The 26248-nt window shown below is 40.6% G+C and overlaps 1 protein-coding gene across 1 annotated transcript in view; it reads right to left on the bottom strand.

The window, feature by feature from the left end:
- Window positions 1-26248, bottom strand: part of PLCH1 (phospholipase C eta 1) — a 253512-nt gene that overhangs the window by 21129 nt on the left and 206135 nt on the right. The window contains exons 12-17 of the mRNA XM_061418010.1: window positions 22367-22528; window positions 17656-17727; window positions 14519-14610; window positions 6933-7030; window positions 2143-2322; window positions 1944-2051 (exon numbers count right to left, since the gene is read on the bottom strand). Coding sequence (XP_061273994.1) covers window positions 1944-2051; window positions 2143-2322; window positions 6933-7030; window positions 14519-14610; window positions 17656-17727; window positions 22367-22528 — 712 coding nt within the window. The remainder of the gene's footprint in view (window positions 1-1943; window positions 2052-2142; window positions 2323-6932; window positions 7031-14518; window positions 14611-17655; window positions 17728-22366; window positions 22529-26248) is intronic.

Genomic DNA, 26248 nt, shown 5'->3' with positions numbered 1-26248 from the left:
CTGCCGGAATAGGTTTTTCCGGCCACATGTGATTATTCAGAGCCTCCCAACTGTGAGAAGCATGAGATGTTCTAAACTGTCTAAATACAGATTCCTTTGAGCAGTTAAAAGACTGATTAGAAATTGTATTGGTGAGGGGTTTTTCACTTGTTGGGCCAATGTTTGCTGCTAAGTTTCCATATCCCTTACCTGCTGTGTCCCTGGCAGTGTATTGATTAATATCATTGGTGCAAGTAGTAGCTTTAATGTTTGTAACCTGGGACCCTTGAGTTAATTCTTTTTCTTGTTATAGCCCACCACACCTTTGCCCTGTAGGAATGCAACTTTATCTAATGCTTTTGGAGGGTGGCGCCTGACTAATCACCTTTAGAGAAAAATAAGTTTTCTGAAGAAAGGGTCTTAAAATGTTAACAGGCCTCCGGGCCAGAAGATGATGCAAATCACCTAAACTTTTGCATATGATAAGTTTGCAGGAAGAAAGCCTGGCTTACTGCATGACTCTACCCCTTCCCCCATTATCCTCTATGCATAATTTAAGGTATAAAAACTACTTTGGAAAATAAAGTGCGGGCCTTGTTCACCGAAGCTTGGTCTCCCCATGTCATTCTTTCTCTCACCTTCTGGCTGAATTATTCAGCCTCTTTTCTCCGCTGAATTTCCTCACTGAGCTATCCTTATTTCACCACTTTTTATATCCTTAATTAACATTTAATTAAGCAATTGTGTCCTGATCCTCGCCGACGCCGTCCCCGCTTCGAATTCCCTGGATCCACCAGGGCTGGACTCCGGCAGGTAGCCATGCCCTCCTCCAGGGGATCTTCCCAACCCAGGGATTGAATCCAGGTCTCCCGCATTGCAGGCAAATTCTTCACTATCTGAACCACAAGGGAAGCCCATGAATACTAGAGTGGGTGGCCTATCCCTTCTCCCTGACCCAAGAATCGAACTGGGGTCTCCTGCATTGCAGGTAGATTCTTTACCAGCTGAGCTACAATGGAAGGCCAAACACCAGCCTACTAGGGAAGGCTACCAAATTATTAAACACTGGTGACAAGAGTTATTTACATTCCAAGTTGATACAGCCACTATGGAAGACAGTATGGTGATTCCTTAAAAAACTAGGAATAAAATTACCATATGACCCAACAAACCCAATACTGGGCATAAACACTGAAAAAACCATAACTGAAAAGGACACATGTATCCCAGTGTTCATTGCAGCACTATTTACAACAGCTAGGACATGGAAGCAACCTAGATGCCCATGGGCAGATGAATGGGTAAAGAATATGTGGTACATATACACAGTGGAATATTACTCAACCATTAAATAGGAACACATTTCAGTCAGTGCTAATGAGGTGGATGAACTTAGAGCCTATTATACAGAGTGAAGTCAGAAAGAGAAAAACAAATATATTGTGTATTAACATATATATATGGAATCTAGAAAGATGGTACTGATGAACCTATTTGTAGGGCAGCAGTGGAAATGCAGATATAGAAAGCAGACTTATGGACAGGGTAGAGGGGGCAGGAAGGAGAGGGTGGGACGAACAGAAACAGGATTGTGGAAACATATGCACTAACATATGTAAAATGGGACAACCAACAGGAATTTGCTGTATAACTCAGGAAACACAAACCAGGGCTCTGTGACATCCTAGAGGGCTGGGATGGGTGGGAGGTGTGAGGGAGGGGACACATGTATACCTATGGCTGATCCGTGTTGAAGTATGGCTGGAAACCAACACAATATTGCAATTAACCTTCGATTAAAAATAAGTATTTTTTAAAAAGAGTTCTTTATTTACATTCCAATACATAATTTTTCTCGTTTTTAAAAATCATGTTGCAAAACACTGAGGCACTCTGCTTTTCCGAGTGCTCCTTCAGTAAAGGTGTCTTGCATTCAGAGGTAAGACTATGAAATCAACACACACCTTTGCACATCTGCTGGGGTTTGAGAACGTAGCCGCAATTGCCGTTTGTCTTGAATTTGGCTCGATTTAACTGCATCATTCGCCCTTCAGACTGGTAGTTCAGTGCCACTGTGCAAGTTCAAAGTTTAAGAGAATTAGGTAACATAGCAGCCTAGACTCAAGACCCACGGAGAACTGCTCCTCCCAGAGGTATACACACCTAGCTGGCAACCTGCGTTCCAGTAGGGCAGAGGGTTGAAGTTACTGGAATCGATGCGGTAGGCGGAGGGATAAATCCTCGTGAGCTGCTTTTGGTTATAAATCATGAACTGCTCTGATTTCTGCTGAACCACTTGATGTGCTCTTGTTTCACTGAAGGATAACACATTTCCTGTGGTTCCTAACACAGTTTTTAACAAAGAAAACAGAAAAGTGAGAACTGCAGCAAAGAAAATACCACTCATGAAAGATCCTGAGGCCGATTACACCAATAATAAAAGGCAGAGCAAAAGAGCGAATTCAACCGGAAGAGGCTCAGCTCCTGAGCAAGAAAGATCTATAAAATCCTACTCCCAGGACTCTTTTGCCATTTCAGATCAGAGCTTTGCATCTTGTTCAGATAACTATCTATTTTTGAATCCCATATTCTCTCAAGAGAATTCTCTTATCTCCCTACTTCATGTTGATCTGGCTAGTAGGAAGAGGGCAGAGAGGAAACATTTTCTAGGTGCCTGATTCAAACAGAATAGCTTTGCCAGAGAGCAAGACACCTATGGATAAATAAAACTATCTGTGCAACTCATTCCTGATAAAAGGGAGACAATCATGGAAGGCAGCATTTAGAAAGCACACATGTGAAACACATTAAGTGATTGCATTTGTGGCTTAAGAAAATAAAGGGAAAAGAGTAATTCCAAAATAGGAAAATTGGGTTTTAAAGTTGATTTGAATAGAATCTTAAAGCCAGTCAAAACCTGTTTGGGAGAAAGGAATAATAATGGAAAAGAATTCAAAAGAATATTATGAGGAAGTAAAAGTTTCAGAAATAACATCATTCACCTAGCCAAGTTTATAAATAATGGGGAAAAAATGGGAGGTAAAAAAAAAATAAACGAGGAAGCCGATATTAAATTTTCTGCTTAGAGCATCATCAGAAAGAGATAATCTAGGACCAACGATGCTACAAGTTAGGGGGTCATGATGGAGTAAGCCTCCAAATATTTAATATCCTACTCCTTTCTCCCAATTCTATCTTTTTGTTCCACACATCTAGAATGCCCCACCATTCCCACTCCTTCACTAAATATTCATACCTCATCCCCAAATGACCACCCAATCTCATCTGGACCTGTTGGAAAAGACCAGCCTAGATACAGACCTAAACTTACCCAGAGTCTCAGTTTCATTCCAGTGTGTACTCTGAACCCAGACTGAAGGACATGGCCCATGAACCAGAGTTGAATTACTGTTTTACTGGACCTGAACTATATCCAGACTGTACAAATTAATTTGTGCAGTCTCCCAGGGCCCCTGTGGTCCTCGGGGTTGTACAGTCTTAGATATTAAATACTGGCCAAATTGACTAGCAACTACATTCTAGAGTTGGAACTTGAAACATTCATAAATACAAATGAGAGGCAAAGAAATTAGAGAATTACAGTGTTTAATTTGATGATTTCCTACATATAGACTCCTTATTGTATATATCTTATTGACATAACTTTTTAGCAGAGATTACACATCTCAAGCATACTAAAAATGATCATACTTGTAGATGAGGAATACTTTGAACATAATAAAAGACAATATAGTCTTTTTGACAAACCACCTTCAGATGTAACAGCACTAAATTTAGTACCACTCTTTCCTCTCTCTACATAAATTAGGCACACCACATCATCAGTAAGATGACCTTGCTAACTAGGCACATGTCAATTAGTATATTAATAGAGCTGAGTTGTTTTGCATTAGGATAAGCCATGCATTCATTATCTATTATTTATTTTGTGGTGTACATACACATACATACACACAAGACAAAAATAGGTGATGTTCAAGAACTAAACAATCCTCAATATTATTTTCCATTAAGCTAATGGGATTATGATTTCCTGAGGCATGCAGTAGAAATTATATTTCTATGAACCAAATATACCTCTAACTCCATTTAAATACTTCCCAAGTTTATTTTCTAGCTGTAGGCAGTTATTGGCCTCCCGTGTAGCTCAGTCGGTAAACAATCTGCCTGCAATGCAGGAAACCTGGGTTCGATTCCTGGGTTGGGAAGATTCCCTGCAGAAGGGAATGGCAACCCACTCCAGTATTCTTGCCTGGAGAATCCCATGGACAGGGAAGCCTAGCAGGCTATAGTCCACGGGGTCGCAAGAGTTGGACACAACTTAGCGACTACACCACCACCACCGCTACCAGGCCGTTACTATAAGAATATGACATTCAGGTATCACCTCATACTGTTCAGAATGGTCATCATCAAAAAGTCTACAAATAATAAATGCTGGAGACAGTGTGGAGAAAATGGAACCTTCTACACTATTGCTGGGGATGCAAATTGTAGCAGCTACTATATTAAAAAGTGTGGAGGTTCCTTAAAAAACTAAAAATAGAACTACATAGGATCCAGCAATCCTACTCCTAGGCATATATCCAGATAACACAAAAACTCTAATTCAAAAAGGCACATGCATCTTGATGTTCATAGAAGCACTATTCACAATAGCTAAGACATGGGAGCAACTTAAATGTCCATCCACAGATGAATGGATAAAGAAGATGTGGGGGGTGTGTGTGTATGTGTGTGTATACATACATACATACATACACACACAACAGAAAAGTCAGCCATAAAAGAGAACAAAAGAATGCCATTTGCAGTAATATGGATGAACCTAAAGATTATCATACTAAGTAAAGTAAGTCAGACAAAGAAAGACAAATACTACATGATATGATTTACATGTGGGATCTGAAGTGTGACACAAATGAACTCATTTACACAATAGAAATAGACTCACAAACACAGAAAACAAACCTATGGTTACAAAAGAGGAAAGAGGAGGGATAAATTAGGAGTTTGGGATTAATATATACAACTATTAATGGAAACAGTGACAGAATTTATTTTCTTGGGCTCCAAAATCATTGCAGATGGTGACCGCAACCATGAAACTAAAAGACGCTTGTTCCTTGGGAGAAAGTGAAAGTGTTAGTCACTCAGTCAAGTCCGATTCTTTGTGACCCTCATGGACTGTAGCCCGCTAGGCTCCTCTGTCCATGGAATTTTTCAGGCAAGAATACTGGAGTGGGTTGCCATGTCCTCCTCCAGGGGATCTTCCCAACCCAGGGATCAAACCCATGTCTCCTGCATTGCAGGCAGATTCCTTACTGTGTGAGCCACTAGGGAAGTACCTTGGAAGAAAAGCTATGACAAACCTAGACAGCATATTAAAAAGCGGAAACATTACTTTGCCAACAAAGATTCATATAGTCAAAGCTATGGTTTTTCCAGTGGTCATGTATGGATGTGAGAGTTGGACCATAAAGAAGGCTGAATACCAAAGAATTGATGCTTTTGAACTGTGGTGTTGGAGAAGACCCTTGAGAGTCCCTTAGACTGCAAGGAGGTCAAACCAGTCAGTCCTAAAAGAAATCAGTCCTGAATATTCATTGAAAGGACTGATGCTGAAGGTTCAATACTTTGGCCATCTGATGCAAGAGCCTACTCATTAGAAAAGACCCTAATGCTGGGAAACATTGAAGGCAGGAGGAGAAGGGGATGACAGAGGACGAGATGGTTGGATGGTATCACCAACTCGATAGACATGAGTTTGAGCAAGTTGCAGGAGATGGTGAAGGACAGGGAAGCCTGGTGTGCTGCAGTCCATGGAGTCACAGAGTCAGACATGACTAAGAAACTGAATAAAAACAAGAACAAAATACATACCATAAACAACAAGGTCCTACTGTGTGGTACAAGGGACTAAATTCAACATCTTATAATAACTTATAATGGAAAAGAATCTGGAAAAAAAGAATGTTCACTTTCTCAGAAGTCTACAGGTTCTCATATTCTCATACACAAAGTTCAATTTTTCTTAATAATTATCATCATCTGAAGAAGGATTCAACACCAAAGGGAAGAAAATCTTTAGATAAAAAAATATATACTTGTAGAATAGGGGAAGAAAAAAGAAAGATCTGAGGAAAAATCCTGGAGGTTGTGAAGACACAAGACTCAGCACAATGTTGTTTTAGCATCACTGAGAAAATGGAAGACTCTGTGTAATTTTCACTTCCACTGAAACTACAATTATACTGAAAACCCACATGATCATAGTTTATTTTCATAAGCACTCAATAACTGGACAAAACACAAGTGAGAAGAGAAGAGGCTAAGGAGAAAGTGCAGCCAGCAGGAAGTCAAGGTAAGAAGAGTTGTGACTAGGATTTCTCAGTTCCACATATGGCAATTGATGGGTAAAAAACTGTGAAAGAGACAATGCTTTTGAAATTTCTGCTCTTTTTGTTAAAATTGCAATCTGTGGGTTAAATTATTTTCATCAAGGTCAAAACTCTTAATGAGAAAATATGGGGCGTTTCAGGATATTATTTCCGCCAATTAGTTTCCTCTTTCTTCTAGTCATTCACACTTGGAATGGCCATCTGTGATCTGACCATCAAACTAGGTCAAGTCTCCATAGTTTAAACACAGGGAAGACCTTGCTCTGATCCATCTGCCTTTTTAATAATAAAGTCCTCCTCTGCCCTGCAGGAAATGTCTCTGACCTCTAGCCAGTTAGGCAAACAAAGTGATCAATAGAGCGCTCCCTGTGAGCTAAGCATTGTTCCAGCAATCAGTTTCCTGACACTCAAGTTGGATTCTACGCAGTTCCAGCAATGTGTGCTGATGATTCGATTAACAAAAGTTTAATTAACAATTGACAAAGAAAGGTCAGGGGTGTTTATCCAGAAGTAAAAACACTCAGGCCTTACCGTCATCCACAATGTCCTGGGCTGCCACAGAGTTTGTGTACACAACCAAATCAGAGAGCTCTCGACACAGCTTCATGGTTTTCCTTCGGCGGCCCAACCTGTAAAACACACCCAGGACTCAAGACATTTTAGAGCTGGAAGAAGTTTGGGCTTTTGGTTACTCCACCTTCCCTACCTGCTCTGATGGAGCCAGGATTAGAACCTAAATGTGATTTTAGTTTAGCACTGTCTCCACCACAACACTCTACTCGTGGCTTTATTCACTGTTCAGCCAGATTTTATCCACAGTCTCTTCTCCTGAATTTATGAATTCTGTTGTGAGGGGCTGGATTCCTACCAGTACCCAACTGTGGAGTAATACCAGAGTTTACCAGGGAATCACCCTATTTTGGCAGGAGAACCTCCCTAGACTAAAAAGCATATTATACATCTAAGAGTCCCTTGGACTGCAAGGAGATCAAACCAGTCAATCCTAAAGGAAATGAACCCTGAATATGCATTGGAAGGACTGATGCTGAAGCTGAAGCCTCAATACTCTGGCCACCTGCTGCAAAAAGCTGACTCATTGGAAAAGACCCTGATGCTGGGAAAGATTGATGGCAGGAGGAGAAGAGGGCAACAGAAGATGAAATGGTTGGATGGCATCACCAACTCAATGGACATGAGTTTGAGCAAACTCCAGGAGAAAGTGAAGGACAGGAAAGCCTGGTGTATGGTAGTCCATGGGGTCACAAATAGTCAGACACGAATTAGTGACTGAACAATAATACATCTAACAAGAAATACACCAAACTTTCCATAGTCATTATCTTCTAGAGGTAAATTTATAGTGATTTTGATTTTCTTCTTTGCTTTTTCTATTAATATATTCTTCAACTTTTTTAAGACAAACATCACTTATTCTCTCTATATATCTATACAGTATATATCCTATAAACCACTCCTAGGATTTCTTTTCCTCCACAACTTTACAAATTCTACCACTTACTCTTTGCCTCAGTAAATTCTCCACAGAATAACACATTCCCTTTACAGAAGCACTTTTCTCCTCCCAGAAAACATATAATCATTAAAAACTTCAGCCCTCACCAAATATACACAAATGGCCAATAAGAACATGACAAGAAGCTCACTAGTCATTGAGGAGATGCAAACCAAACTAAAATGAGATACTATTCATGTCTACTAGGTTGGCTATAACCAAAAGGGCAGGTAATAATGTGCATTGGCAAGGATGAGGAGAAATTGGAATATTCACACACTACTGGAGAATTTTAAATGGCTCAATTGCTTTGCTCAATTTCAACTGCCAATAGTTTGACAGTTCAAAAAATGAAACAGTTACCATGTGACTCAGCAATTCCACTTTTAACTATATACCCAAGAGAAATTAAAACCTATATTTACAGAAAAAACTTAGAAATGAATGTTCATAGCAGTATTATCTATAATAGCCAGAACGTAAAAACAACCTAAATATCCTTCAGCTAATGAACAAATAAAGTGCAATATATTCATACAATTGAATATTATTCAACAATAAAAATGATGAAGTACTGATACATTCTACAACACAGGTGAATCTTGGAAATATTATACTAAGTGAAAGAAGTCAGACAAAATGGGCCAAATATGGTAGGATTCCATTTATAGGTAATGTCCAGAAAAGGCAAATTTATAGAGACAAAAAGCAGATTAGTTGGGGGACTTTCCTGGTGGTCCAATGGTTAAGACTCTACACTCCCAAAACAGGAGGCACAAGTTTGATTCCTGGTCTTGGAACTAAGATCCCCACATGCCACAGGGTGCAGCCAAAAAAAAAAAAGAAGTAGATTAGTTGGTATCAGGGGCTAGGGGAAAGAGGGATGGGAAATCTCTGCTAATGGTAGAGTTTCTTTTTGTTGTGGTGAAATGTTCTGGAATTAGATAGTGATGATATAGATTTGTTCACTCTGTTAATATTTATTGAGCACCTAATGGAGATAAAATAGTAAACAAATCAGACAAAAATTCTTATCATGATGATATTTATAAACATTCAACAAAAAAATTAAAGTCAAAATGTGTCAATAACGCATTTGAGAAAGAAGACATGAGCACAAACAGGAATAAAAATCAATGGGAAGAAACAGTCCATGTTCCTCCTTTACCATGTAATTAGGAAATTCTGTAGCCATAGGTGAAAAATCTGGTTTTGTGAAAGCAAATGATTATAAATGAATGTGAGGGAAGCCATGCCTAGAAAGGACAAGTAAAACCCCCAAGACACTCCATATTACAGAGAATTTCTACATACAGTTTGCTTTTTTTAATTCTTATCTAAAAATTGAGTTAGTTTATTGAAGTCCCAAAAGGCTACAGTCATAGCTGCTTGGGCCTTGGTAGCTATTACTGGCAAATTTCTAATTAATTTAAGTGAAGCATGGAACATGACTTTATTTGATAGCTTCCCTGGCTATTGGGCTTCCCAGGAGGCACTAGCAGTAAAGAACCCACCTGCCAAAATAGGAGACATAAGAGATGTGGGTTTGATCCCTGTGTTGGAAGATGATTCAGAGTTGAGCCTTTGTCAAACTTATATTTGAGAACATTCACAGCAGAGGTCTCCTGGAAAGTGACTCTATTCTCTTATGTCCTTTAACTATTTATACATATTGGATTTTCTGTACCCTAAGGGTAAGGACCATACACATCTTCTTTGCCCTTACTAATTAGCTACTATCTTATATATGGACATTCTGTTGAAGTGAGGCTCAAATACAAAATTGAATTCAACATTAAGTGATTCTTTCCTACAGGACCTCTATGCCTCCAATTTTGCTTTAGTCTTTCAATAAAGCCAAGGTGTGTGCGTGGATGTGCACATGTTTGTATATCTGTCTATCTATGAAGCATATAATTTATATTCCTTTGTGAGACTTACTGTATGTATAATCTTCCAGAAAATCCTATATCAAATCATGTATCACAATTTGGGTTCTAAAATTGTGATCATTTTACTCATCCCAAATTCTACCAGCAATTATAAAGCAGGCCTCTCTGGTGACTCGGTGGTAAAGAATCCGCCTGCCAATGCAGGAGACATGGGTTTGATCCCAGGGTCAGGAAGACCCCCTGGAGGAGGAAATGGCAGCTCACCCCAGTATTCTTGCCTGGAGCACCCAATGGGCAGAGGAGCCCAGTGGGCTACAATCCATGGGGTCACAAGAGTCAGACACGACTTAATGACTCAACAACAAATAATAGAGCAGCAGCTGATATTTTTCAGCACTTAGTTAATTGGGGTAGGGCTCATCAGGCTAAACAGTTGAAGTCCATTAATCCTTAGAGTGACCCTATGAAATAGATACAAATGAGGAGCCTACATAGCCCCATGTAAAAGTTGGAGGAACAAGAGTTTGAAGTCTGGCTGATTTCAGATTCCCAGCTCTTCTCATGTGCTTATCATCTGTCTTCTACTTCAATCTCCTGTAAAGCTCCTTTGTGCTAGTTCATGTGGCCCTTCTCCTCCGAAGATACATTTTACCTGACAGATGTTAGAGTTCAGATCATTTCAGTCGCTCAATTGTGTCTGACTCTTTCTGACCCATGGACTGCAGCACGTAAGGCCTCCCTGTCCATCACCAACTCCTGAAGTTTACTCAAACTCATGCCCATTGAATCGGTGATGCCATCCAATCATCTCATCCTCTGTCGTCTCCTTCTCCTCCCACCTTCAATCTTTCCCAGCATCAGGGTCTTTTCAAATGAGTCAGTTCTTCGCATCAGGTGGCCAAAGTATGGGAGTTTCAGATTCAATATCAGTCCTTCCAGTGAATATTCAGGACTGATTTCCCTTCAGATGGACTAGTTGGATCTCCTTGCTGTCCAAGGGGCTCTCAAGAGTCTTCTCCAACACCACAGTTTAAAAGCATCAATTCTTCGGCACTCAGCTTTCTTTATATCCAACTGTCATATCGAGACATTACCACTGGATAAACCATAGCTTTGACTAGATGGACCTCTGTTGGCAAAGTAACGTCTCTGCTTTTTAATATGCTATCTAGGTTAGTCATAACTTTTCTTCCAAGGAGTGTCTTTTAAATTCATGGCTGCAGTCACCATCTGCAGTGATTTTGGAGCCCCAAAAGTAAAGTCTGCCACTGTTTCCACTGTTTCCCCAACTATTTGCCATGAAGTGATGGGACCAGATGCCATGATCTTTGTTTTCTGAACGTTGAGCTTTAAGCCAACTTTTTCACTCTCCTCTTTCACTTTCATCAAGAGGCTCTTTAGTTCTTCTTCACTTTCTGCCAGAAGTGTGGTGTCATCTGCATATCTGAGGTTATTGATATTTCTCCCGGCAATCTTGATTCCAGCTTGTGCTTCATCCAGCCTAGCGTTTCTCATTATGTACTCTGCATATAAGATAAATAAGCAGGGTGACAATATACAGCCTTGATGTACTCCTTTTCCTATTTGGAACCAGTCTGTTGTTCCATGTCCAGTTCTAACTGTTGCTTCCTGACTTGCATACAGATTTCTCAAGAGGCAGGTCAGGTGGTCTGGTATTCCCATCTCTTTCAGAATTTTCCACAGTTTATTGTGATCCACACAGTCAAAGGCTTTGGCATCGATAAAGCAGAAATAGATGTTTTTCTGGAACTCGCTTTTTTGATGATCTAGTGGATATTTGATCTCTGGTTCCTCTGCCTTTGCTAAATTCAGCTTGAACATCTGGAAGTTCACAGTTCACATAATGTTTAAACCTGGTTTGGAGAATTTTGAGCATTACTTTACTAGCGTGTGAGATGAGTGCAATTGTGCGGTCGTTTGAGCATTCTTTGGCATTGCCTTTTTTGGGGATTGGAATGAAATCTGACTTTTCCAGTCCTGTGGCCACTGCTGAGTTTTCCAAATTTGCTGGCATATTGAATGCAGCACTTTCATAGCATCATCTTTCAGGATTTGAAATAGCTCAACTGGAATTCCATCACCTCCACTAGCTTTGTTCATAGTGATGCTTCCTAAGGCCCACTTGACTTCACATTCCAGGATGTCTGGCTCTAGGTGAGTGATCATACCATCATGAATTATCTGGATCATGAAGATCTTTTTTGTACAGTTCTTCTGTGCATTCTTGCCACCTCTTCTTAAATCTTCTTCTGTTCAGTTCAGTTCAGTCGCTCAGTCCTGTGCGGCTCTTTGCGACCCCATGAATTGGGGTCACCAACTCCCGGAGTTCACTCAAACTTACGTCCATTGAGTCGGTGATGCCATCCAGCCATCTCATCCTCTCTCGTCCCCTTTTCCTCCTGCCCCCAATCCCTCCCAACATCAGAGTCTTTTCCAATGAGCCAACTCTTCACATGAGGTGGCCAAAGTACTGGAGTTTCAGCTTTAGCATCATTCCTTCCAAAGAACACCCAGGGCTGATCTCCTTCAGAACGGACTGGTTGGATCTCCTTGCAGTCCAAGGGACTCGCAAGAGTCTTCTCCAACACCACAGTTCAAAAGCATCAATTCTTCGGCACTCAGCCTTCTTCACAGTCCAACTCTCACATCCATACATGACCACTGGAAAAACCATAACCTTGACTAGACGGACCTTTGTTGACAAAGTAATGTCTCTGCTTTTGAATATGCTATCTAGGTTGGTCATAACTTTCCTTCCAAGGAATAAGCATCTTTTAATTTCATGGCTGCAGTCACCATCTCCACTGATTTTGGAGCCCAGAAAAATAAAGTCTGACACTGTTTCCACTGTCCCCATCTATTTCCCATGAAGTGATGGGACCAGATGCCATGATCTTCGTTTTCTGAATGTTGAGCTTTAAGGCCAACATTTTCACTCTCCTCTTTCACTTTCATCAAGAGGCTTTTTAGTTCCTCTTCACTTTCTGCCATAAGGGTGGTATCATCTGCATATCTGAGGTTATTATTTCTCCTGGCAATCTTGATTCCAGCTTGTGCTTCTTTCAGCCTGGCGTCTCTCATGATGTACTCTGTATATAAGTTAAATAAGCAGGGTAATAGTATACAGCCTTGACGTACTCCTTTTCCTATTTGGAACCAGTCTGTTTTTCCATGTCCAGTTCTAACTGTTGCTTCCTGACCTGCATATAGGTTTCTCAAGAGGCAGGTCAGGTGTCTGGTATTCCCATCTCTTGAAGAATTTTCCACAGTTTATTGTGACCCACACAGTCAAAGGCTTTGGCATAGTCAATAAAGCAGAAATAGGTGTTTTTCTGGAACTCTCTTGCTTTTTCGATGATCCAGCGGATATTAGCAATTTGATCTCTGGTTCCCCTGCCTTTTCTAAAACCAGCTTGAACATCCGGAAGTTCACGGTTCACCTATTGCAATCTGTCCTTTATTGAGCCCATCTTTGCATGAAATGTTCCCTTGGTATCTCTAATTTTCTTCAAGAGATCTCTAGTCTTTCCCATTCTATTGTTCTCCTCTATTTCTTTGCATTGATCACTAGAAAGGCTTTCTTGTCTCTCCTTGCTATTCTTTGGAACTCTGCATTCAAATGGGTATATCTTTCCTTTTCTCCTTTGCTTTTTGCATCTCTTCTTTTCACAGCTATTTGTAAGGCCTCCTCAGACAGCCATTTTGCTTTTTTGCATTTCTTTTTCTTGGGGACCGTCTTGCTCCCTTTCCCCTGTACAATGCCATGAACCTCTGTCCATAATTCATCCGGCACTCTACCAGGTCTAGTCCCTTAAACATATTTCTCACTTCCACTGTATAATATTAGGGATTTGATTTAGGTCATACATGCATGGTCTAGTGTTTGTCCATACTTTCTTCAATTTAAGTCTGACTTTGGCAATAAGGAGTTCATGATCTGAGCCACAGTCAGCTCCTATGGCTTGTTTTTGCTGACTGTATAGAGCTTCTCCATCTTTGGCTGCAAAGAATATAGTCAATCTGATTTCAGTGTTGACCATATGGCGATGTCCATGTGTAGAGTCTTCTCCTGTGTTATTAGAAGAGGGTGTTTGCTATGACCAGTGTGTTCTCTTGGCAAAACTCTGTTAGCCTTTGCCCTTCTTCATTCTGTACTCCAAGGCCAAATTTGCCTGTTACTCCAGGTGTTTCTTGACTTCTTACTTTTGCATTCCCGTCCCCTATAATGAAAAGGACATCTTTTTTCTTATTTTGGTGTTAGTTCTAAAAGGTCTTGTAGGTCTTCATATAACCGTTCAACTTCAGCTTCTTCAGCATTACTGGTCAGGGCATAGACTTGGATTACCGTGATACTGAATGGTTTGCTTTGGAGACGAACAGAGATCATTCTGTCATTTTTGAGACTGCATCCAAGTACTGCATTTCGGACTTTTTTGTTGACTATGAGGGCTACTCCATTTCTTCTAAGGGATTCTTGCCTGTTACAGCCAGCATTTATTAAGAGCCCATTGCGCATCAGGCTGTAAAATCCCCTACATATATTATCATCTCATATCCTGATCACATGTCCCACTGCACTGAGCCCTTTACCTTGTGATCTGATTTTCCAGATACATACAACTAACCAGCCAAGCTGATGGGGATAGAGAGGTCCTGGGAGCCTGAGTAAGAAACATGGGGAGTTTTCTTACCGGTGCAGCTGGCCAGTTTCCTTGCCAGGATTCTGCTGTGCGTCCTCCTCATCATCAGTACTATAAGATTTAGACCGTGATTTTGTGGTTTTCTGCCAGAAAAATCAGAGCAAACTTAACACAAACTCATTGCATCAGGTACCTCTATAATATACAGAAAATGAAATGAACTTTAAAATATACATAGACACACAAGGACAGTAACCTGGAGGAAAAGAATTGACCAAACATTGCAGCTTGCTTTAGCAACAAGCATTTGCTGTTTAGTCACTAAACCGTGTCTGACTCATTTGGGACGCTATGGATTGTAGTCTGCCAGGCTCCTCTGTCCATGGGATTTCCCAGGCAAGAAAGCTGGAGTGGTGGCCATTTCCTACTCCAGTGGATCTTCCCAATCTAGAGATAAAATCCTCATTCCTGTGGCTCCTGCATTGGCAGGCAGTTTCTTTACCACTGACCCATGTGGGAAGCCTAATAACAAGAGTGTCTTTGGCCAAAATTATCTTAAAATAATCAAGGCAAAACTGATGGTTTCATGCTGTAAAACTGACTTCTAAGGCACATAAAATATAGATCTTAGACTATTAGTCATTCATTAAAGGTTTCTATGAGGGGTAGAGTCAAGTTGTAATATATATTTAAATGATTGTAGGGGATAAAATGTCCTCATATAGAAAGCTCACTGTTCCTTTTGAATTACTTATAAAAGGCAGATTTTATTTAAAAAAAAAAAAAAAGACAAAAGCAGTAATTTTTTAATGAATAATTACCATTCCTGCTTTTGTTTAGTATGGACTCAAAAACTCATCTAAGTCAAACTGTTCTTTTGAGATTTTGACCCATTTTAATTTCTAGAGCAGAATGAAGATTATTACCTATGGCATTCAGGCTGAAAGACTGTAGGACTAACCTGATGTCTTTGGACAGATTAGCTGTTAGACCCAAAACCTTAGCAATGATGCAGTTTCATCCCCACAACATTGGAAATAAATCCAATATTTGGCAACACATATCTCAACAACACAAACAATGGGGAGGGACCCAACTGCAGAAAACCATGTCACCAAAAACTCAGCTTCTACAAACAAAGGTAAAACTTTTAGACAAGTACCTTGGACATCTGGGGAACATGTCTTAGAAAAGGAAAGGGATTCCATCCCCACATTACCATGGGACCAAATTGCCTTCCAGATTTCCTCATTCATAATCAACAAAAAAGCAAGCCACACTATTGCCATAAGTGCACTCTACTGCACTGACAGCAAGGCGCCAATTTAGTCTGGAACCTTCTCAGGTCTTGGTTATGCCTTGAGGACAACAGTGTACCTGGAGTGGGAACCCAAGCATCTGATGAGCTCCTGTTTCAGACTGGCCTCTCACCAAGCTGATAAATCAGTTAATCTCTCAAGTTTCTTATTGTACTTTTTCTAAAGGGCAGAAAAATAACATCTATCTTAAAGGATTACTATTTTTGTGGTGGTTAAATAAGATGGCATGGAAAATTGTATAAACTTTGTATAAACTTTCAGTTTAAAATACTATTAACTTTTTAAAAAATAACCTATAAAGTCTTGAGGACATTCATTCTTATGACTTAAGACATAATAAAGTCTGATTCTGTAGTAGCTGAAGCACTCCATAAAAGCTTTACTTTGGAAAATAATTTTAATTTAAATGAGTAGTTGTAATCAAGAAATGAAATATTCTTCAATTCCATATACAGTTAGCAATTTGAAGAGTTACAAAAATAATAAATCTATTTCTCAGGTTCATTTTAAAATATAAAATGCAAAAAGCAGAAATAAGTAATAATCATCAACAACAGGTATTTGGAGAAACGATGATATATTTTCTTTATATGAAGTTTTGATACATCATCATTAGTATACCATATAATCAGTTTTCATCTTACTTTTTTAAGGTTTTGCATGTTGAACTCTTTAGAGAGATCATCTTTCAATGGCATAATTGTCCACTGTGTGAATGAATCATAATTTACTTAAGCAGTCTATATGGGAGGACATTTTTATTGTTTTCAGTTTATTATGACTATTTTGTCCAAACTTTTAATAAATTATCCTGTTGATGGGCAGGAAATTCTAGGTACAACGTTCTTTAAAGTACAAGAAATGGCCTTGGGAAAACTCATGCATAAAATTCATCACTTAATAACTGCTTTACCTTTTTATTGACGTATCATACACTTAGAAAAGTACAAGAACTGTAAGTGTAGAGCATGATGACTTTCCACATGTGAAACCACCCAAATGAGGAAATGAAATATTATCTGCCCCAAAATCTTCAGATTCTCCCATTTGGTCATCACCTTCTCCCCAGAAGTAACTACTATCCTGACTTTAACCCCATAGATTTTTTTTAGCCTATTTTTGAGGTTCATATAAATGGACTCAAACTATATGCACTCTTCTGGGTCTGGCTTCTTTTGCTCAATGTCATATTTACAAAGATCACACTACTGCATGTAGTTGTAGTTTTGTCATTCTCATTGCTGATATTCTCTTACACGAATACACTATCATTTTTATTCATTCGATCATCGATAGACATTTGAACTGTTTCCTATTTGTACTATTACAAATAAGACCCCTATAAATATCATTGCTTCAGTCTCATGACACACACCTAACAATAGAGCTGATAAGCCACTCATGGTTCAGAGTGGTTGAGTAGATACTGTGAGGGTGTTATTGTGGAGGATGTATGCAGAATCTCAACATCATTCTAATTTACATTCCCCAGGGCTGATCAGGGTTTTTCCATATCAGTCACTTGAATATCTTCTATTGTGAAGCACAGTTAAGTCTTTTGCTCATTTTTTAAAAATTAGGGTGCTTTCTATTGATTTGTAGAGATATTTTAATATATTCAGGATATAAGTCCTTTGTGTGATAAGTGTAGTGAAAATATTATTTCCCAGTATGCTATTTGCTCTTTCATACTTCTGATGAACAGAAGTTCTTAAATTTTAAAGTAGTTTCACTGTCAATCTTTTCCTTTTCTGGGGTCCTGTTTAAGGAATCTACAGTTATTCCAAGGTCATGATGATATCCTCCTGTTACCTTCTCGACTCTTTAAATTAACTGAGTTATGCAAATTATCACTCTTAATTCATTTACCTTATGTTTTCCGAAGTTGGTCATGAGGGATCGTCCATGTGCTTTCTTTCCACTTTCCTTTGCATCTGGATGCTGAGTAAATAAAGCATAATACGATTGTTCGATTGTTTATCTTCTTTGTTTTTGTTTCGTCCTCAATTCTGGTGGAAGGGAATGGGGCCCCTCTCTCCTTCTGCCTCCAGGTGGGCAGCAAGCAAGTGCTGCTCATTTCCTCCTGCTCTGCCCTCCACTTCCCTGCAGGTGCTGTGTCCGTCTTCAGAGAGGGGGACATGCACAGGCTAGAGGTCTGTACCCCAGGGGACAGAAAGCCACCCTGCTAAAAGGGTTTAGGCTCTTATCCAATTGCCATCCCTAAAAATATGTATTAGGTGATTCACATGATCTAGGGGGACACCTATAGGCCCTCCCTGCCTCCTAGGACTTCCAGTTGAACAGAGATCATCTCATAAAAGGGAAGAATGTGGGTGGGTGAGCAAAACCACCCCAAATCAAAAGGTCAGGGAGAGCATCTACATATATCTATAGAAACTAATTAAAGATGCAGTTCAGAAGAGGGAGGCTGGGTTGGGGAAAGAGGTAGTTCAGAAAATGCTGGAGAAGGGTGGGTAGCGGGTTTACAGGTTTATACATATTAGCTGGTTTATATGTATTGACTGCCTTTGAAGATCTATTAAAGCTGATCATTAACCCTTCAAAAACACTGGAATTAAGAAAGTAGTTCAGATGTGGCATAGAGGTAACTCTGCTCTCCAAGTTAGAAGACTCAATTCTGCCACCAAGTAGTCACAGGTCTTTGGCAAAACTCACTCTCTTGACCTCAGTTCTCTTATCTGTGAGTTGCGGGGAAGAATACACCAATTAACCTCTGAGTTCCTTTCTAGTTCTAGTAGCTCATTCCTCAGTAGGGGAACATGTCATCTATTGTCCAAAACAAGACTCTGAAGAATAAAATGGGGCACTTTTAGTAATGACACTGGGACAACAGGTATGAAGTGGGGCTGTCCCAGGCAGGTTGAGGTATAACGTCATGTATTTAACAGGCACCTACTATGCCCCAAGGACTATACCAAGTACATTACATATATTCTCTAATTCTAATATATACAACCATGCCTAGAGACAACTGTAATTAAAATCCCAGTTTTACAGATAATAAAAACTAAAGTATAGCAAAGTTAGATAACATGCCCAAAGTTGCAAAGCCAGTTGATGATAAAACAGGGATTCTGTATAGTTCTAAGTCTCCTGTCTGACTTGCTACCTCTCCCCTACTCTATATTCCCTCTTTATGTAAAAGTATATACAAATATCTCTCCCCAACTTGACCTCTCCTTGAGCATCAACACCACACTGTTAAGTGAATTAATGGATCAGACATCATGGTAAGAACTTGACATGTATACAAGGGAGACAGCAAGCAAGAGAGGGGCAGACCCTGTTCCTCCCAGGGCTTGCACTTTAATGATGAACACAAATGATCATAACACACTTGAACAAGACTATGATGGGGAAGGTCCAGCATGCTGCCTCATGACAGAGAAGGCAGATTAAGAAGGACTTCTAAGGGCACATGTTACAAAAGCTAAAGCCAGAGATAGGTAGACATTGTCAACATGATGTGAAAAAGAAGGGTGCTGTGGCCCAGGAAAGTGTGAACACAAAGGCCAAATGCTGTAAACATGGTACCTTCCAGGAAACTAAGCGGGGTGTGTGTGTTTATATTATACACATGCATTAGTTGACCAGTCAGAGCAGGGGTTGGATCGTCTTTTGGGCTATAGCTTGCAATGTGAACTTTATCCTCCAAGCTATGAACAGCTTCTGAATGGTTTACGATAGAAAAATAACATGGTCAGACACGTATTTCTGAAATATCACTACGGTAGTAGTTGTATAAATGAGAGAATGGAGAGGTGGGACCTTGGGAGAGCTGGAAAAGTCTATTTAAGGACCTATTAAGGCTACCCAGATGACCAGAACTGGGATGTAAAAAAGGGGTGGATTCAAGGACTTAAGGTAAGCATCCTTCCTGTATATACTAAGTTCTTCCAGTGTAAAGGATGAGATTTCATTGCTATTTTATGTCAGGGATCTCCAGGAAAAAGATGGCAGAGTAGCACACTCTACTGCACTGCTGGGTGCTGATCCGGGGGGAACGAAGCTGACATGAGTGTCGTCCTGAACCCCACAGCATGTTCTCAGGCTTGGCTTCACATATGCATATGTATCTGACACAGACAGACTTCTCTCAACAGTAACCTGTCTTTGCTTGCCCACTGAGTCAAAACCATATTTGAAAAACTAACATGACAGCAGGGTTAAAAAATCTTAACACTTTGTAGTCAGTTTAAGTCACAGGCTCCATTTACTTTATGCAAGTCTAATGCATTCTTGCAGTCACCCAGATTTAAGGGAGAGTAAAAAACAAGAAAAAGGAGGATGAGCTTTGTCCTACCATATATCTGAAATATGAAGTCCCCTGCCATCTTACTTGATGAGGAAATTACCATTAGGATCTCTTCTATAAAAGAAAGATGAACCTGTTTTGTCTCTTCACAAATCTCTAAGACCTGCTGTTGCCTTTCCAGTTGGGATGATCCAGGATGGAGCAAAGACTTCTCCAAAAGCATAAGGGGAAGTGATTGGTCCAGATTAGCCAAAGAGAGTTCACCAGGAACAAGAAGCAGAAAAATCAAGCTGGGCAAACCAAATGTGATTTAACAGACATTTGTGTGGTTGAAAATAGAGGCTGGAGGCCAGGGAGGAAGGGGTGAGGCTTACAGCTATTTACAGAAATGTTTAAGAAAACACAAAACTGTATGATAAACTGTAGGGCAGTGATGCTATAATTGACATTCTGTTTGTCCCCCAACAATTCATTCTGCCCATCCAGCATGGAGTTTCAGAAGTGCCAGTTCCAGGGATAAGTGATCATTGGCATCAGCAAGCCAATGTTATCCTATGCCCATGCTGATTTACTGTTCCAAGGAGAACACATACACAAGGTCACAGGGATCAGCTCAGGGGTCATCAAATGAGCTAAGCTGCCCGTCCAGAAGTCAGTACAAATTCTGGTTTGTTGGATGAGGCATATCCAGTGTTTCACTCTCTCCGGGCTTGGACCAAGAAACACATAGTTCAGGGGCCTGCTGGCAGTCACCCTACAACCACCAGGAGAGGGGAAAACTGACAGGGGATAATGCTAATTACATGGTAGCTAGAACAGAAGACATGTCTTTGATGACCCTGCTTAGCCTCTGAATTAAGCCCACCTTGAAGGCCATTCTGCAAATGAACTTGCCACCTACCTAACCCAACATCTTTCTTCATTATTTAAGCCATTTTGAATGAGGTTTTTCTATGTTTGGAAGCAAAACAGACCTGAGAATCAACAAGATGTTTGAATGGCTGGACTTCTGTAGGGTCTAGAAAGTAACCACCAATGCTGAGTGGTCACTCAGATCCAAGGGTAATGATCTTCCCTCTGCTGGGGCATGCTGAGCCCTGGAGGACAGACAGCAGTAGCAGGGGAGGCCTTTGCTATCAGCTTAGCCAGAGACCACATGGATCTCCTTTGAGCCAGAATAAATGCCCTCAATGTCCTGCCATGATAACATCAATAAACCCACCATCTCTTTCCCTTGCCCATTTGTACTTTATCAGGAGGAAGAATAAAAATCTCACCCAGAGCCTAAACCATTCATTCATTCAACAACTATGCATGAGGGTCATAACAAGTCCCAGGCACTAGACAAGTCAGAAAAATAATGGTTATCAAGACTGACATGGTTCCTGCCTTCATGAGATCTTATAGTCTAGTTGAGAAGATCAATATTGAACAAGTAATTGCAAATAAACTTCTTTAAAAAGAAGATACAGCAGACTACCATCAACAATATAAAAGGGATAACTAACGTAATCTAGGGGTCAAGGCAAGACTTATTCAGAATACCACATAGATGCTGGAATCTAAAAGCCTAAGTAGAAGTTAGCTAGAGTAGATGTGGGAATGGAGTGTTTCAAGTAGAGAAAATGGAAAGTGAGGAAGACCAAGGCAGTTAGATGATTGTGGCTGGTGTGACAATTGTGGATGGTGGTGTGACAGGGGAAATGGGGAGATATGAGACTGGAGAGGTAGGTGAGAATGCAATTATGTGGGTCCTTGAAAGCCCTGTTAAACAGTCTGTCATTTATCCCAAGCATAACAGGAAGCCACTGAAAAATTCTGAACAGTGGAGTGACATGATCAGATTTGCATTTTTAAAATCTTTTGCTGATTTCAGAGAGGAGGTTAGATTGAAAGAGGGCAAGAGAAGTCTAAGTGAGAGTTGACATTAGCCTGAATGAGGACATGCCATAGAGAAGAGAGGTGGACAGATACACATTTAGGAGGTGTGATCAATAGGGCATGGAGGCCGCCTGAATGAGCCCTCAACCTCACCTGAGCACTCACCAAAGGGTGACTGCAGGGACATGGGGCTTTGTCCCAAGGATCCCAGTGAAGCAGGTCTACCCCAACCCATGCCCTTTAATCTATTATTCACTATTTCTAACATCATTTTGCAGGAGGAGACTTTCATTTTTCCCACAATATAAGGGCAGAAATGGAAGAAACTGGAGAAGCATTCCAAAAAGAGACAGATGATCAGAAACAAAGCATGAGGTGCTTTCTTTTTCCTGTCGAGGACAAGCACAAGAGGGAATTGTATACCTGCTTCAGGTGTGCATTTAAGCCTTCATGCGTGGCCTTCAGGAGTGCCCTCACTGTGAAACTATCAGGATCTTCCTTGTCTCGAATTTGAGATTCTTTTAACAGCGACTCCAGTTTTTTCCTTATGAAAGATTCCACCTGATGCTCAGTGGTCCCATTATTCTGCAAAGAATTAAGCAATGGAAATCATATCTCTTAAACACAGAGTCACTTAGAATGCACCCTTCACTCAAACCAGCATTGCTGCTATAATTTCTCTCTCAACTACCCATAAGGAGTTAAACTTATTGTACCAGTTTTGTCCATCTCCCGCCAGCCCTCCACCAATCCCATAAAATAATGATGACTATGGCTGCATTCAACTTTCAGCAACCTTATAGTGTTATCATCATTTCCATTTCAGAGATGTAGAATCTGATGCTTAGAGAAATTAAATAAGTTGCTCCAGGTTACAAAGCCAGTAAGTAACTGAGGCAGGATTCAAACTCAGGTCTTTTGGAGACTAGGTTTTCTACATCTATTGGGTTGACTGAAAAGCTTGTGTGGATTTTTCCATATGATGTTCTGGAAAAATCTGAACAAACATTTTGGCCAACCCAATACACAGGTAAATTTGAGCAAGAATATGCTATTTAAATCACTTCCTTCACTGAGGGGAAAAGAGTGCTGTAGAAATCTCTGGAAGCAAGGATTATTCTGAGATAAAATTTCTTTCCTATCTCTGCACCCCTATGTAATTGGAGGGAACTCACTATTGACCTGTGCCATGACTAGGCACTGTAATTACTTTAAGATGACAACTAACTTCAACTGTTTTGGATAAAAAAGATCTGCTTGTGTCCAGATGATAACTTGTACAATTTTTAGATGATCAAGGGACTCAGATTTCCTAGAAGTCTGCTTAGCAGCACAGCTTTTTGGTCCCTTGTTTTACCTGAAGCTAATGGCCCAAGCTCTGCCCACCTCTCCTCTCCTTCTCAGCTCCTAACCCCTCTCCCAGTGTCCAACATTCTTCTGTGAACTCTTCAACCACTTGTTAGAGGCCAACCCATCCAAAGGTAAGGAATACTTCTCCACCAAAACAATTCCCCTAGTCCTCACTAAAAGTTTAAGACCCATTTTTTTCTGCTTGCAAATTTGTTACTAAGAGGTTATTATACTTAAAATACAGAACAGGCAGTTTTTCAGTAATAACATTCATTTTCACAAAATCTTGTAATGGCAAAGCAATATAAATACAAAGGGAAATTGGAGGGGAAAAAAGGCTACATCAGGAGAGGTTATTGAATTTCCCTATATTAACATCACATGTATGAATATCTTTAATATACCCAGTGAATGAGGCACTAGAGGTCCTCAGGTCCTGCAGGAGATGCAGAGATGGAAAAGAGCTGGCCCTTGACATCAGCAAAGACCGCATTAGGCTAACAAAGGCATGTCCTCAAATAACCTACCCTGGTCTGCACAGCTGCCTGCAAAAGGCACAAATGACCACACAACAGTGGTTCTGAGAAGGAACATGGCATTTTTGCCCTAGTGACCACAAAGACCTCATAGAAAGGTGGGGTAGGGGGGGACTCTGTATGGCAACTAAAACTTCAATAGTGATGAAGAGATGGGCTTTCCTATCACCCATCATTCTAGTAAAGATTTTATATTAGCAAAGTGTGTTTTATGAACACAGGAACAGCTTTGTTTTGATGGAGCAGAAGTTTATGAAGGAAGGTGTGAAGTGTAAGTTGCTCAGTCGTGTCCAACTCTTTGAGACCCCATGGACTATACAGTCCATGGAATTCTCCAGGCCAGAATACCGGAGTGGGTAGCCATTCCCTTCTCCAGGGGATCTTCCAACCCAGGAATTGAACCCAGGTCTCCTGCATCGCAGGCGGATTCTTTACTGGCTAAGCCACCAGGGAAGCCCAAGAATACTGGAGTGAGTAGCCTATCCCTTCTCCAGCAGATCTTCCCGACTCAGGAATCCAACCAGAGTCTCCTGCATTGCAGGCGGATTCTTTACCAACTGAGCTACCAAGGAAGTCCCCGTGAAGGAGGGTAATGGTGGATAAAACTGCAAAAGTACTTTGGGGCGAGGCTGTGGAGACACCTGAAAGCCAGTGGTCAAGAGGTATGGAGTTGCTGAGAGACTCTGAGTAGACAAGTGTCTGGATCACATTGTAGAACTAATATTAACCAGGCAGCGTGTGCAGAAAGATGAAAGATAACTATAGCGGAAACCCAGGCACATCAGTTCCCACTACAAGCATTAAGGTCAATGTGCTGGTGGGGGATTTAATAAAGATGACAGAGTCTGAGAGCATTTTGCATAAAACAAACACATACTGAGCTGTTACATACAAGATGAAAGCATTGATAAGGCCCAATCCCACTGTCATAGAACTCTCAGTGTCACCGAGGAGACAGACACGTCAGTGGATAATTACATAACAGGTGCAAGTAGGGTGACAGATGTAAGGGGTTTCATGGGTGTGAGGAGGAGGGCCACTGCCCCCAGCCTTGGGAATGCAGCAGAGACTTCCAGGGGCAGAGGACACTGGAGCCAGGTCTTAAAAGATGTGTGCGCCCGTGGCTGATTGATGATGATATATGGCAGAAGCCAGCACAACATTGTAAAGAAATTATCCTCCAATAAAATTCTTTTTTTAAATGCAAAAAATAAAAAAGAAGAGTGTATTAGGTTCCTGTGGCTGCTATAATAAATTACCTGGTAGCTTAAAGTCAAGAGATGTTTATTTTCTCACAGCATCAGAGGACAGAACTATGAAAGCAAGCTATTGTCAGGGCTATATTCAGCCTCTTACAATCTCTAAGGGGAAAATCCTTCCGTACTTCTTTCATTTTATGGTGGTGCCAAGCTTTCTTTGGCTCGTGGCAGCAGAACTCTAGCCTCTTCCTCTGTCTTCACATGGCCTTTGGTGTGTCCCCACTCCTAACATTAATAAAAGGTGGCTGCTTTCCAGTACTCTTGCCTGGAAAATCCCATGGACGGAGGAGCCTGGTGGGCTGCAGACCATGGGATCGCTGAGGGTGGGACACGACTGAGCGACTTCACTTTTACTTTTCACTCTCATGCATTGGAGAAGGAAATGGCAACCCACTCCAGTGTTCTTGCCTGGAGAATTCCAGGGACGGGGAAGCCTGGTGGGCTGCCGTCTATGGGGTCGCACAGAGTCGGACATGACTGACGTGACTTAGCAGCAGCAGCAGCAGAGTTAATCTAGAATGATCTTATTTCTAGATTCTTAACCTAGTTACATCTACAGAGACTCTTTTTCCAATTAAGGTCATAGTCATAAGTACCAGAGAGTAGGACTTAGACACATCTTTTGGTGGCCACAAATCATTCCAATGTGAGCAAAAGCCTAGAGAAAACTATCAGTGAGAACTAGTAACCACATGAACATGGAGAAAATACTGAGGACACCGATGAAACAGCTAAGACTTTATACATTGTATTGTGGCTCACAAAGCATGGTTATATGACAATGCTTCCTTTGAGCTGTGTAAGACCCTTTAAGGCTGTGTAGGTCTAGTCCAGTTTTAATCATAAGAGTACAGGCAGAAAGATTCAATGACTTGTCCAAACACACATGAAGTGTGTGAGCTGGAGCCTAAGACTTCCAATTCGAAATTCTGTGTATTTCACTACATGGTGCTGCAGAAAAAGATAAGTTCTACTGTTACAGAAAAAGATAAATTTCTGAGTGAAATTAATCATGAACAGGCTCATAGTTTAGATAATCTTTTTTCCTATGTGACACCTGGGAATAGATCATCACAAATCTACTGGAGAAAAACAGTAGGTTTCACTTAAGGTCAGAAATGAATCTGAGAAAGGAAGTCCAGGTCTCAAAGTACCAATAC

This window comes from Bos javanicus, chromosome 1 (genome assembly GCF_032452875.1).
Source record: "Bos javanicus breed banteng chromosome 1, ARS-OSU_banteng_1.0, whole genome shotgun sequence".
NCBI lineage: Eukaryota > Metazoa > Chordata > Mammalia > Artiodactyla > Bovidae > Bos > Bos javanicus.
Note: the sequence above shows the minus strand (reverse complement) of the source record. Positions and strands in the feature narration are given on the sequence as shown.